This window comes from Pelophylax lessonae (assembly GCF_965119305.1).
Source record: "Pelophylax lessonae genome assembly, chromosome: 10".
Lineage (NCBI taxonomy): Eukaryota > Metazoa > Chordata > Amphibia > Anura > Ranidae > Pelophylax > Pelophylax lessonae.
Window position 1 is genome coordinate 108,085,101 of NC_138777.1, and position 13,770 is coordinate 108,098,870.

The 13,770-nt window shown below is 40.6% G+C and overlaps 1 protein-coding gene across 1 annotated transcript in view; it reads right to left on the reverse strand.

Annotated features, from left to right (window-relative positions):
• Positions 1-8,982: 8,982 nt before the first annotated feature.
• Positions 8,983-13,770, reverse strand: part of NOD2 (nucleotide binding oligomerization domain containing 2) — a gene marked incomplete at its 3' end in the record, with an annotated part of 121,443 nt that continues 116,655 nt past the window's right edge. The window contains exon 11 of the mRNA XM_082269707.1: positions 8,983-9,070. Coding sequence (XP_082125833.1) covers positions 8,983-9,070 — 88 coding nt within the window. The remainder of the gene's footprint in view (positions 9,071-13,770) is intronic.

Genomic DNA, 13,770 nt, shown 5'->3' on the forward strand with positions numbered 1-13,770 from the left:
CATTCATCCCCCTAGGGGTCATCGTACCCAGTTGGTAAATCAATTTTGATTCATTTTGAGAAATAGCCCTTGTCATATGTGATCTCCTCCAGTGTTTATTTACTCTATCTATGCCACAGAATTTGAGCTGCCTCGGGTCCCTATTGAGATATATTTTAAAATGGTTAGGTAAGCTGTGGTGTCGGAAACCCTTCTTATATTATTAATATGTTCTCTCAGTCTAGTTTTTAGTTGTCTTGTTGTTCTGCCGACATATTGCAGACCACAGTTACATTCTAATAGATAAGTGACATGTGTACTGTCACAAGAAATACATTTTCTTATCTCATACATTTTTTTTGTACTATTTGACTGAAATTGTATAGTTTTCCTTTTCCTATTAGCATGGCCGGTTCTACACATCAAACACCTACCCCAACTAAAAAACCCTTCTGCATCCAAGAAAGTAGACACTTTTTTTAGGAGGTTCAGGTACATGTTTTACTAATGTATTCCTTAGGGTAGGAGGAATATATAAAATGTGGTCTTTCAAGTAGTATTTTTGACAATATAGGATCCTTTCCTTATGTGGGCCAGTGTTTTTTTTTTTTACTGCATTTTCCATCAGTCTATATTGTCTGTTAAACACTGTGCTAAAATTGATTCCATAATCTTTCTTTTCCCTATTTTTTGTTTTTAGTAATTCATCTCTTTCCATACTATTAACTCGTTCTTTTGTTCTCACCAGTGTCTCTCTCCTATACCCTTTTTCTTCTAATCTTTCAATCAGTGTTCCTTTTTTTTTTCATACTCTTGTTCTAGATTGCAGTTTCTTTTAATAAGCATAATCTGTCCCTTCAGGATAATATTGAGCCACTTAGGTAATAAAAAGAGGAAAAAAGGGAAGGGAAGGGGAAGGAGGATGGGGGAATGGCGGGACTTTAGATGAGGCTCGTGCAATTGAGTCTCCATCCCTATATGCGTGTGCATTAATAGGAACACATAGTGTTCAAAAAAAGGTTGGGACTTTGTATGAGGTGTGCCCAGTATATGATAATAATAAAAATGATACAAGAACCTATGCTGGTAAGCATAAGGGGATCCATAAATTGGTATAAAGCATTTATTGTCAGATCTGTAGCAGGTAACAACGGTATATCTGAGTAGAGCCTGCTCTTGATAAAGTGAATGTATTTCACGAAACGCGTTGAGGATAAGAAGGCAACCTACAACCACAAGCTCTATCATATATTCCATCATCTGTTTCCGGAAATTATGTACACCATTACTTACATATATTATCAATCATGTTATTGTATTAATTCATATATTTTTATGTACTGGATTATTTTTGTAATATTCTGATTAGTATCTATTGTCCTGTATACAATGTACCAATTCTTTTATATGTGTTCTCTACTCAGATATACTGTTGTTACCTGCTACAGATCTGACAATAAATGCTTTATACCAATTTATGGATCCCCTTATGCTTACCAGCATAGGTTCTTGTATCATTTTTATTATTATCATATACTGGGCACACCTCATACAAAGTCCCAACCATTTTTTGAACACTACGTGCTCCTATTAATGCATTGAGCCACTTAGAATGGCGTCTACTTTTGACCGGAATGTACCCATTCCAGTTGGTATCCTTAAAATGTGTACGTGTGTAAAGGTTCACACCTTGCACAAAAATCTCTAGGAAATTTACCAATTTGGTATTGTAGGAACCCGAAAAATTATTTTAATCTTTCCTCTGTACCCTCCCACAAAATTAATATATCACCAATGTATCTTTTAAACATCTTTAGCTCTTTCTTGGGATTCCTAAAAATGTCTTCCTCCTCCCACTTGCTCATAAAAATATTAGCAACTGTGGGGGCTCATTGCCTCCACCCCCCCCCCCCCATCAACCGGCCTAATTACTACATCCTTATTTTTTTCCAATTTCTTTATACCATGTTTAATATTCTCATCCCCCCTCACAGGGTTAATGGTAATATTTTCTATTTCCTTTTCTCATAACTTTAAAAACATATAGGCATTGGTTAATACTGAATTTGGGGTTAAGCAAAGATTTGTTCCTCAGCCCACTATGTGTATATACTGAATCCAATTCTGCTGGGTTATCCTTTTTATTGGCATAATATTTAGTTATGTTTAATTTCATAATGAACTTCTGCAAGTCCATATATGCCTCAATCTTATTGATGCTTTTTGGTGGGGCGTATTTCAACCCCAGTTCAAGTACCTTCATTTCCACCTCCGAAAATGAGGCCTTGCTGAGATTGAAAATACCCAAGCCTAAGTTCCCATTTTTCTTTTTTCCCTTACCTCCTCTACACCCTCTTCTCTTATGTTTTCTGGGGGGCCATGGTTGTACTCCATGTTCCTCCCTTCTTGAACAGGACCCCTTTTCTCTGGGGGACTATGTCCATACTCTATGTTCCTCCCCTCGTATGTGGACTGTATTGGGGTAGGGGTGGTGGATGTGGGGGACCATGATAATAACCTCTCATATTCCCTCTCCATGGTGGGCCTCTGTAACCTCTGCCATGAAAATCCCCTCTGTATTGTCTTTGATGCCAAGAATATAGTTCATCCTGTCTATATGGTGAGGAATAGTTCCTGGAATAAGATGTTTCATATGATCTATTAGGTGTATGTTCTTGTTTCAAAGGTTCATATCTGTTGTGGACTGGAACATTATATTTGGGGGTTCTGTTTTGAGGATGTGATTGTGTGACTCTTGTATTTTCACTTCTTCTTGTGTTGCTGTTATTCTGTGTCACATTATTATGTGCAGATGTAATAGGGCGACTATAACTAATAGGATAATTATTTTGCCTCTCTACTGAAGATTCTCTAGATGCTACCTCCTCTGTTATTTTGTCTATCTGCCATTTATATACTTTTCCCTCTTGGTAATCTTTAATGTCTCTTTGATATTTCTTGTTTTTTTTTTCTTTCAAGTCTATAGATGTTCCTAATCTTTCTTTAATTTCTGTAATTCTGGTTTCTAATGCTTTTAACTTATTGGCTCTCCTGGACACTATCAATTCCAATAGTTTCCTTTCACTGTCATTAAAGAATGAACACCATTCTTCTTGCAAATCATCTCCTTCCAATCCATCATTGGGATCAATATCCCATCTAAGACTTCTAGGGGTCATTTTCTCCTTAATATACTGTCTAAAGTGGTTATATCCCACCATGTTCTCATTTGATTATCCAGTGTGCTTTTAAGTTGTTTATAACAATGCTCCAAATCTGAATTACCGGTAATATCAGATTGTGAGAATATTTCTTCCGTATTGATTTTTTTATTCCTAATGAAATTAAAAATATCCATAGCTGCTGGGTTTCACTACTCTAAGTAGTAAATCAACTGTAAATAAATATATATACGTGTATATATATACCCACGCTAATGGATGTGCTAAGAAATAATAAACTACGTGAAATAGTGAATGTTGTAGGTTAGGTTGCTGCTCCTTTAAAAGGTGTAGTGCCTTAAATCATATATATGTGTTAAAAGGTCGCTCCCACTGTAAAAACCTAATATGTGTAAACAATAGCATAAACTCATATATATATATATATATATGAGTTTATGCTATTGTTTACACATATTAGGTTTTTACAGTGGGAGCGACCTTTTAACACATATATATGATTTAAGGCACTACACCTTTTAAAGGAGCAGCAACCTAACCTACAACATTCACTATTTCACGTAGTTTGCAAACATCCTACAATATACCCTTTAATATATGTATTTTTGCAAACATTTCTTCAGTATTGGTGTTTCATGTTCATATATGTATATATTATTGTCATATTGTTGTATTTTTCTAATATTCATAAGAATCATTTTCCATCTATACAAGATCTGATTTCCACATTGGAGCTTCGGCATGCACATTCATTGTCCTCTACTTCCCACTATCCAACTGCGGGGGGCGATATCACTCAGCACTCCCAACGGATGTGTGGTCTCTGGACTGACAGACTTACGGGGCAATGTCCCCGCCCATGTCTGATCATGTGACTACGTACAGCTGCTCTTGCGGTTGTGGATTACGCAGCACGGCGCGCGCCTGCGCATTGGCGAGCGCCGTTAGAGACCTGACCCGACGCGATGTCGTCACTTCCGCCTGGAGGTGCGCATACACGCCGGGTTGAGGGGATGTTCATAAGGTGGCGGGCAAACAATTCCCTTGCAGATGCCGGGGTATACACTAGCAGACCAGACACGAGGTAAGCGCTGGGAGCCATTCTTTGGATATGACAGACTTGCATATGCCTAGATTCATGCTCTCCTAATCTATATACAATCTGTTTTTTACTATACAGGCATTCAAGTGCCTCTTACCTCCTTAAAGGGAGCCTTTATCCGGAACACCCATACATCCCTCCATAATTGCTTATATGCAAACTTGGAGCCAAAAAAGAACTACTTGGAACATCATGATGTATTTATAGATACACTTGCATACTTCCAACTCAAGTTTGGTAAGCTTTAATCTTAATGGAACTGTGTGTCCTTAAAGGCTTAGAGCCCCCCCTTGGCTACGGCATTACACAAACATTTTTATGCTCAACAGAAAGAAGTGCCACTTTGTCTGGCCATACAACCTCATGGGCATTCTATGACCTACCAGATACTGATACTATCACATACAGGTATTGTGACATTGTCACACATAACCTTTATTATTAAAATCACGCTACCCTAATGACCCCCTCCACATCCGTGGGTGAGGCGTTCACTGGGTGGATACCCCTGCATGTGTTTTGGTGGTGGGAACCCTGGACCTGTATGTGTTTGTGCATGCAAATAACCCCTCTGCATACAACTGTTGATTACAATGTTCTCATAACATATTTCTATTGCACAGGAACTCTAAGGCAACCAATATAGTGTACAATTTTACACCCCTGAAGAAGCGGAGTGTTGAAACCCGCGAAACATGTTGGGTTAAGGCCCGGTACCCTGTTTTGGGGTTATCGGAGCTTGCATAACATCGATACTGCCTGCAATGTTCAGAACTGTATGTAATTGATATGACTATGATGGTAATCTATTCTGTACAATTTTTTATTTTACAATAATCTTTTTCTCTTCTCTATGTATGTAATTTTTAATGGAATAATAAAATTTATATCTTTTTATATATGGTGGTTTTTCCATCGTTGATTTAAGTACCGTTAAAATCCCACTAGCCCTCTACTAACTTTTCTTCCTATCTCCCCCTTTTCCTCCCCATCCAACCCTCTGCTTCTCTTTTCTTTCCCTCTCCTCCCCTTTCCCCTTGTTTTTCCCTTTCCCCCCCCCCCCCTCCTCCCTCCTCTTTCCTTCCTTTTTTCTATTTCCCCCTTTCCCTTCACTCCCTCCCTCTTTTTTTTTTTTTTTTTTTTTTTTTTTTTCTTCTTTCCCCTCTACCATTTTTCTTTCAGCTCTCTTACTTTCCCTTTCTCTTTCAACTTTTCCCCATTCTCCTTTTTTCTGCTTAAATTCACTATTTTCATTCCTTTTCTTCATCATTTCTAGACCTTCATCACTTTAAACAAGGTGTCTGTGTTCGACCCTCACACCAGGGCTTTCACTTAACTCCTTGTTTTTTTGCATTATTATTAGGGATGTTGGTACCATAATACTATTATACAAACAAACATCTATCTATATATATATATATATATATATATATATATATATATACACACACGCAATATTAAAGTTCAAAAATCAATAGAAGTCCTTCATGTATAGTAAAATGCCAGAAGAGAGGAGGAATATATAGCGTAATTCAGTTTATTAAAATAATACTAAAAACACAACATTGCATTCACTTTTGTATAAGGTAAAACAAGCATAAAACCTGGAACTGGAATTACGCCGCCACTTGCGTGTCACCCGGCACTACACCTTGTAAAGGAGCAGCAACCTCACCTACAACATTCACTATTTCACATAGTTTATTTATTATTTATTACCACATTCATTAGTGCGGGTATATATATATATATATATATATATACTGTATATACAGGTATGTATATATTTATTTATCAGTGGAAATAGCCCCAGAATTGTCATGCTCGCTAGACCTACCCCAAACCACACCGCAATCCTAATCACTGAGCAGGCTGAGCAGGGGAACCCAGCGGTGGAATAGCAGATGTCTCCTGTTGTCACCGATGGTCGCCGCCAGGATGCACTGGCGAACAGGTGGCCCGTTGAGGCAGTGTCGCTGAGATAGGATGTTGAGAGAAGCTCAAATTCAAAGGAATTTGCAAAGGAGGTGCGTGAGATTAATATGCAGAGTTGGCAGCAGGTGGCAGTGCAGAGCAGAAACGTGCTGAATCTCTAGCTGTAGCCTCCTGCCTCAAGTGACCTGGAAGCACTAGCAGGGGACTTGTGGCGTGGTCACTTGGGGAGGCTTGTGCCAAAGGAGAGGAGGACATGGTGTGGTGTGGGCAAGCATGGGCAGCATCCATACAAAAAATGCTTACTTCCCCCACCTATAACTGGTCTTCACAGCAAGGAGCACTGGAAGGGCAAACGTATGTCAAAAAAGCCAAGGAGTTTTCAGTCACAACTTACCAATCCGCCTGCGACTAACCAAATTAACCTGTCTAACAGTATGAGTTAAAAACAGGGGTTTAGCTACACACATTTGCAAATACATGCATAAGCTGCATGTATTTGCAAATGTGTGCAGCTAAACCCCTGTTTTTAAAGGTAGAGTTAGGGTCTGCAGATATCAAGGTGCCTTGACGTGGCCTGCAGCTTTTGTATGTACTTGCAAATGTGTGCAACTAAACCCCTGTTTTTAACACATACTGTTAGACAGGTTAATTCGGCTGGTCGCAGGCTGGTTGGTAAGTTGTGACTGGAAACTCCTTGGTTTTTTTGACATGGGAAGCATCCATGCAGACAGCCTCCCGCTGTGCCGAAGCTGGACCGCTGACACCTGCGATGACCACAGCAGGTTGCGGGACCTGAGATATGGAGAGGTGGTCACTTGCAGCAGCTCCCCCTCCTGCCAGGCGCCGAGAGCTAAGAATCCATGACTAGAGGAGGCACATGAGGGGATGAGGCTGGTCTTTGACGTGGTTCCGTGGGAACTGGTCTAACATGGGGACTCCTGGAGCGGGGGAGCTGCTGGGATGTGGAGGGTGTTCTGCAGGAGCCAGGGGTGCATCAGGAGGTGCTTCTAGAGCTTTGGGCAGATCTGCAGGATGGAGGAATAGAGAAGCCAGCGCCATCAGCGGCAGTGGCTTCCACAGGGCATTCAGACCTGGCCATCCGAGCTGTGGCCCTGGGAGGACTGGAACTCAGTCTGGAGGGAGGGTGGGTGGGGCTACCAGCTCTGGAAGAAGGCAGCCTGGCATCTGAGGAGAAATCAATGGTAGTAAGGGCAACAGTCTCACCAGTGAGGAGAGAAAAAAGCCAGTCAGCCTAACCTTTTGCTAGAAGATCCTTAACCTGGGCGACCACCGCGTCCGTGTCCATAGTGAATCCAGGTAGGTACGCAGGGGAAGGAAGACTTGCGTGACGTAGGATCCTGAACAACTGTTTTGATGTCAGAGTGGTGGGACGTGCCCTTGCGTAGCATTTTCTATAGTTCAGGCTCCACCCAGTAACCTCGTGCCTTAGTGGTCAATCCAATTGAAGCCACTTAACCTCCCTGTTTTAGGTTAATACCCATGTAGTTGCCACGTTTTACAGCAGTCAATGCTCCCTTTCCCTAGGAGAGAAGGGGGTCAAGGGGCCTTCATTTATGATAGTTTTTGTTTGCACTTATGCTTCATTCACACCTGAGCGTATCAATTTACTGGTGTTTTTAGGGCGTTTCTTTTAAGCTTGTTTGCAGCGTATTACAAGCCTTTCTAAAGCATTTTAGCAGTGTATTATACGCGTTTTACAGCTTCAGGCATTTTTGTTTAGCCAAAAGAAAGCAAAGCACTAGAGGGAGAAGAGGGAGATAAAATTAGGGGTGGAGAGCTGCTATTTGAGCAGAAAAACGCTCGTAAAAGGATTGTATAACTCTCGTAAAACCCTCAAGTCAGGCGTTTCTATTGAAGTCTATGGGGACAAAAATGCTTGTAATCTGCCAAAAAGAAGCTCATGTGCATTTTTGAGCTTCAGGTGTTTTGCTTCAGGCAACAGAACACTCAGATGTGAACAGGGGTCATTGAAATGAATGGGATTTGGCTTGTTAAGCATTTCAGTGTTACAAGCTTAAAGCTGAAAATCTGTGTGAACCGATGTTTTTTTTTTTTTACCACTACTATTCCATTATACTGGCTTTTGAAATGTACAAATGCAGCAATTTAGAACTTTTAGCATGGGGAAACACTTTTTTGAAATATAAAAAATGCATTTTTTATACAACTATATAGATCAGACCAAAACGAGGAGGAAAGAGGGACTGCGTTCCAAATCAGGGACAGTCCCTCAAAATCATGGACAGTTGGTAGCTATGAAATACTCATCATTCCTCCAATGGTCCCATCTCTTGCTGGCACCGGCATCTTCTTCTGTGTGGCAGTTTTTTGGCCATCTTCGCTGGCCGGTGTAGGATGCATGTGCAGAAGGCCGTCATTCCGGCACACATTGGCCGCTGTAAACTGAGCTGTGCAGGGATCGTTTAAAGAAGGAAGATAGGTGAATTTTATTGCAGAAAAGACATTGCATGTCTCCTGCAATAAAAAAAAACCTGTCTGCCTCCAGTAAATAATAACAACAGTACTTTAGTTCTGTTTTAAGCAAATCATAGCATGTCTGAACCAGGAAAAAAACTCTGTTACCATAAATAAATAGACATGCCTCAATTTTGCTTTACGTATACTTCTTATATTTGTACAGTCCAGGACCTTAATGTAAATTTATATTTTAGGAAAATACAGTTTAAGTGTTATTGATATCAGGCTATTATGTAAACTCTCCTTTGATGTAGTTTATGTTATATCAGTTGGATGCACGTAGGCTCAGTATGTTTTTCTTCCTTCTAGAAACAGACGGTCCAGCTGGTCAAATGTCTTCATGTCTTCATTTGACAGGTTAGCTCCTTTCAGCCTAGAGAAAAAAGCACAACCCATAGTATGAGTTGAGCTACAACATAAATGATAGAAAATACTAACCTAAAAATACATTTTTAAAATATTTCATCAAACGCTAACTTTTAATACATTACGCAAACAAATGTAAAACATATGTAATGTTTGCTGCTTTGAAGGAGAAGTACAGCCAAGGCTTGTTTGGCTGTTTGTCTCCTGTGGCTCATGGGAGTGCAGTTCATTCTGCACTCCTGTGACCTGTTTTCAGCAGACAGCGGGCTGAAGTCCGCTGTCTGCTGACATCATAGAGCCGTCCAGGCTCGGGCAAGATTGGGACAATAGAGTAGGGATACACCCACATACCTGGGTGAGCCTGAGCCTAAGTGCGCCGTTCCCGCCCCCTCCACAGCTCAGCACTCCAGTGAGCGTGGGGGGGGAGAGTAATCAGTGGTGTTAGATCAATAAGTTCTCATTGTTAGGGGCGCCAGGAGACTGATGCAGCATCCACATAGGTAAGTAAGATTCTTAGTTTAAAAAAAAACATACTTTTTTTTCAGCTTTTTTTGCAAATAAATCTTTTTTTTTGGACACTTTGAAAAGAATGCAAAATCGTATTTCTTTAATTAGTCACACCATAGTGAGATGCTGTGCATTTCCCTTTTTGCCTTTTCCCTTTGTGGTTGAAATATAAAATTTCAAAGCAGCTAATCAGAATCACCAGCGCTCGCCTGGGCGTATGCTGCACATGTCTTACTTGGTGCCCCGGGACCCAGAACCATGACTGCCACTTTTTTTTCATATATCTGAGTAAATCAAACATGGGCCCAGTGAATGTGGGGGTTGTACTGGGGTGGAATATGAGTTGGCAATTGAGGTGAAGTTTTTCTTGGAGAGGACTTTGGCTAGGATAGAGGATTTGTGCTGGGAAAGGAAGGCGATTTGTGTGTTATATGCTCAAGGCTCAAACTCTGTGTTGCGTATTACTGACCCCTGCATTCTTTGTGTTATGTGCACCTGACCTTAACGCTGTGTACAATATATACTTCTGATGTCCGCATTCTGTTTGTTATGCACTCCTGATCCTTGCACTCTGCACGGTACTCTGGGTATTAAGTACTCCTGACCCTTGGACTGTGCATTATGTACTCCTGACATGTTTCACTTTATGAATTATGCTTGACCCAGTTCTCTATACATTACATACTCATGACCCCTGCATTCTCTGCTTTATATACTGCAGACAGCTGCACTCTTTGTACTACACATCCTGAATTCTGCACTCTGCACGTTGCATACTCCCTACCACTGCATTCTGTGTATTACATAGTACTGATCATTGCACTCTATGAATGATGTACTCCTGACCCCTGCACTCTGTACATTACATACTCCTCGCCCCTGCATTCTGTGTGCTACATACCCCTGCACTCTGTCATTACATATCTCTAACCCTGCAATTTGTGCCCTAAATTCTCCAGACTCCTGCATTCTTTGTGCTATCCATCCTAAATTTAATACCCTGTGTGTTACATTTACTCTGTGCGATTTACACTCTGTGTATTACATACTCCCTACCTGTGCTTTCTGTGGGTTACATACTTCTGACCTCGGCTTTCTGTGCATTGCATACTCCAAACCCCTGCATTTTGTGCAATAAATACTCCTAACTCCTATTCTGTGCATTACAAGCACTTAGCTTCTACATTTTCTGTGTTACATGCTCTTTATTTAGTACACAGAGGGAAGTGGCTGGAGCACTTGCCAGAAGGGGACACCACTTCCTGGAAGTAACATATGCTACAATAGTAAATTACAGCTTTGACACTGGCCATGAGGGGGTGGCATCTGCAAAAATTGTTTGGGACATGTGCATAAAGTAATCCCATTCTTTGAGTTCTTCTTTAATGAAAATATGAGCTCTAAATACTTACCTAATCCAGTGCTGTATCCACAAAATATTTTGTACGCTGCATGCTCTTGACCACTGCATTGCATGCCCCATGTTGTATGTTACATAGTCCTGTAATTTGTTGGGTTTAAAATGTCAACAGTTGCTGGTTGTAGTTGCCAGCAATTTTTAAATAAGTGTTACCCTAAGGTAGGCTTAGACAAAGTCTTTGCTAAATATCTAATTCAGCTTTTTTTCTGCCCTCCAGCAAACATTAGCTTGGAGCAAACCACCTAAATTCACTGTAAAGGCATCCAAATCACGACATGTTGGCAACAAGGTGAGTGTAAAATCTTTATTATTTCCAAGGAGTAAAATATTCCATAGAGCAACCAACACTAATATGTTTCAGTCAAAAGATGATCTTACTCATAGCTATGACTTACAGTAGGTCATCTCCTGACTGAAGCACGTTAGCATTGGTTGCTCCATGGAATATTTTCTCCTTGAAAATAAAGAAGAAGCTTTTACACTCACCTTGCTGCCGATATGTTGTGATTTGGATGCCTATACATAAGCAGATGGAGAGTGCTAGTCTGGCACATGATGTTTGTGTCTTAGAATCGAAATCCCGGGTAATGCACTAGGTGTTTTTTTTTTTTTTTTTTGATGTTTGAGAGCTGTCTGATCAGGTTGTAGCACCTTTTTCCTTTTTTTTTAAATCACTGTAAGTTTTGACTCTTGCAAACCAAATTGTTCATTCCGATATAGTGACCTCCATGTGTTAGGCCACCAGGTTAAATTTAGTTTTGAGTGCAAAAGTGCAAATATTTACTTGTTATATGCAGTTTTAAAAAACAAAAAGCCTTACTCCAGGTTGACTTGAAGTAATTTGTTCGGGCCATGTTGGCCCAAATGAACTATTTTCTTTACGAACAGAAATTTTTGCTGGTAGCGCTGTATAAACTGTCCCGTGTCATAAGCATAGTATGCAGCTGTATGGAACTGTATGTAGCATAAGCATAGTAACAGTATACAGCGATATCTTCCGGCAGCAGCATGGGGACATCTGGCCTGATCCCAGAACAAAATCGAGTTGGGCTGGGCAGTGCTGCTCAGCCATCATAGAAGCCTTGTATTTTAAAAATGAATACAAGGTCTTCCTCTGATTGAGTAAGATGAAAAGGCGGGTGGATGATGTGATGATGTCACAATCTCCACCTCAGCCAATCAAAGGAAACCTTGCATTCATTCATAAATTACAAGGCTTCCTATGAATGGCGCTCAGGCCAACTGAATTTTGGCCTGGGAATAGGACAGAAGTCCCCTTCCTGCTGCATACACAGTGCTGAATACTGCATTTCACATAGTTACATAGTTAGTCAGGTTGAAAAAAAGTCCATCTAGGTCAAACAATAAAAAAAATAAATAAATCATACAATCCCATATACACAATCCTATACCCACAGTTGATCTAGAGGAAGGCGAAAAACCCCAGCAAAACACGATCCAATTTGCTACAGCAGGGGAAAAAATTCCTTCCTGATCCCCCTAGAGGCAATCAGATTTTCCCTGTATCAAATTTACCTATAAATGTTAGTACCCAGTTATATTATGTACATTTAGAAGCCAAGCCTTTTAAAGCAATCTACTGAGCTGGCCAGAACCACCTCTGGAGGGAGTCTATTCCACATTTTCACAGCTTTTACTGTGAAGAAACCTTTCCCTATTAGGAGATGAAATCTCTTTTACTCTAGACGTAAAGAGTGCCCCCCTGTCCTCTGTGATGACCTTAAAGGGAATAACCCAACACCAAGATCACTATATGGACCCATTAAGTATTTGTACATGTTGATCATATCCCCTCTTAATCTCCTCTTCTCAAGAGAGGATACAATCAGTTCCTCTAATCTTTCCTCATAGCTGAGCTCCTCCATCCCTCTTTTCAGTTTGGTTGCCTTTCCCTGCACTTTCTCCAGTTCCCCGATATCCTTTTTGAGAACTGGTGCCCAAATGTGAACTGCATATTACAGATGAGGTCTTACTAATGATTTGTACAGGAGTACAGGAGGTCTCTCTCCAGAGACCTCTCTTAATACAAGAAAGAATTTTGCTCGCTTTGGAAACTGCAGCTTGGTATTGCATGCTATTATTAGGCTTATGATCTATCAAAACCCCCAAATCCTTCTCCACTATGGATTATGATGACTGTAGGTATAATGCATGCATAATCTTAGCCCTCAAGTGCGTAACTTTACATTTATCAACATTTAACATTTGCCACATAGTTGCCCAATTAAACAGTGCATTGAGGTTGGCTAGTAAATCTTGGGTAATGCACTAGCTGATGCTACTGTACCTACAGTTTATGCAGTATTCCCATCTGGCACATCTATTAGTAAAGGAAATAGTTTGTTTGGGACAAATTGTCCCAAATTATCTATTTATAGTCATAGTAAACCTAAAGGCTCCTTTCACACGGCCGCTCCGTGTGTCCGCAAATCATCCAATCCGTTTGCGGATGATTTGCGGACATAATGTAAGTGAATGGCACTGCGGGTGTCAGCGGAATACCATCCGCTGACACCCGATTTTCCTCCATTCAGTTCTGTTCCGTTTTTACAAATGGAACAGAACCCATTTTTTCTTCCGTGTAAAACACGGAAAGGAAGGAAAATCGGATGTCAGCGGTGTCATCCGCTGACATCCGCAGTGCCATAGACATACATTATGTCCGCATATCATCCGCAAACGGATGGGATGATATGCGGGCACACGGAGCGGATGACAGAAATGTCATCCGCTCCGTGGTAAAAAAAAAAAAAAAGTCC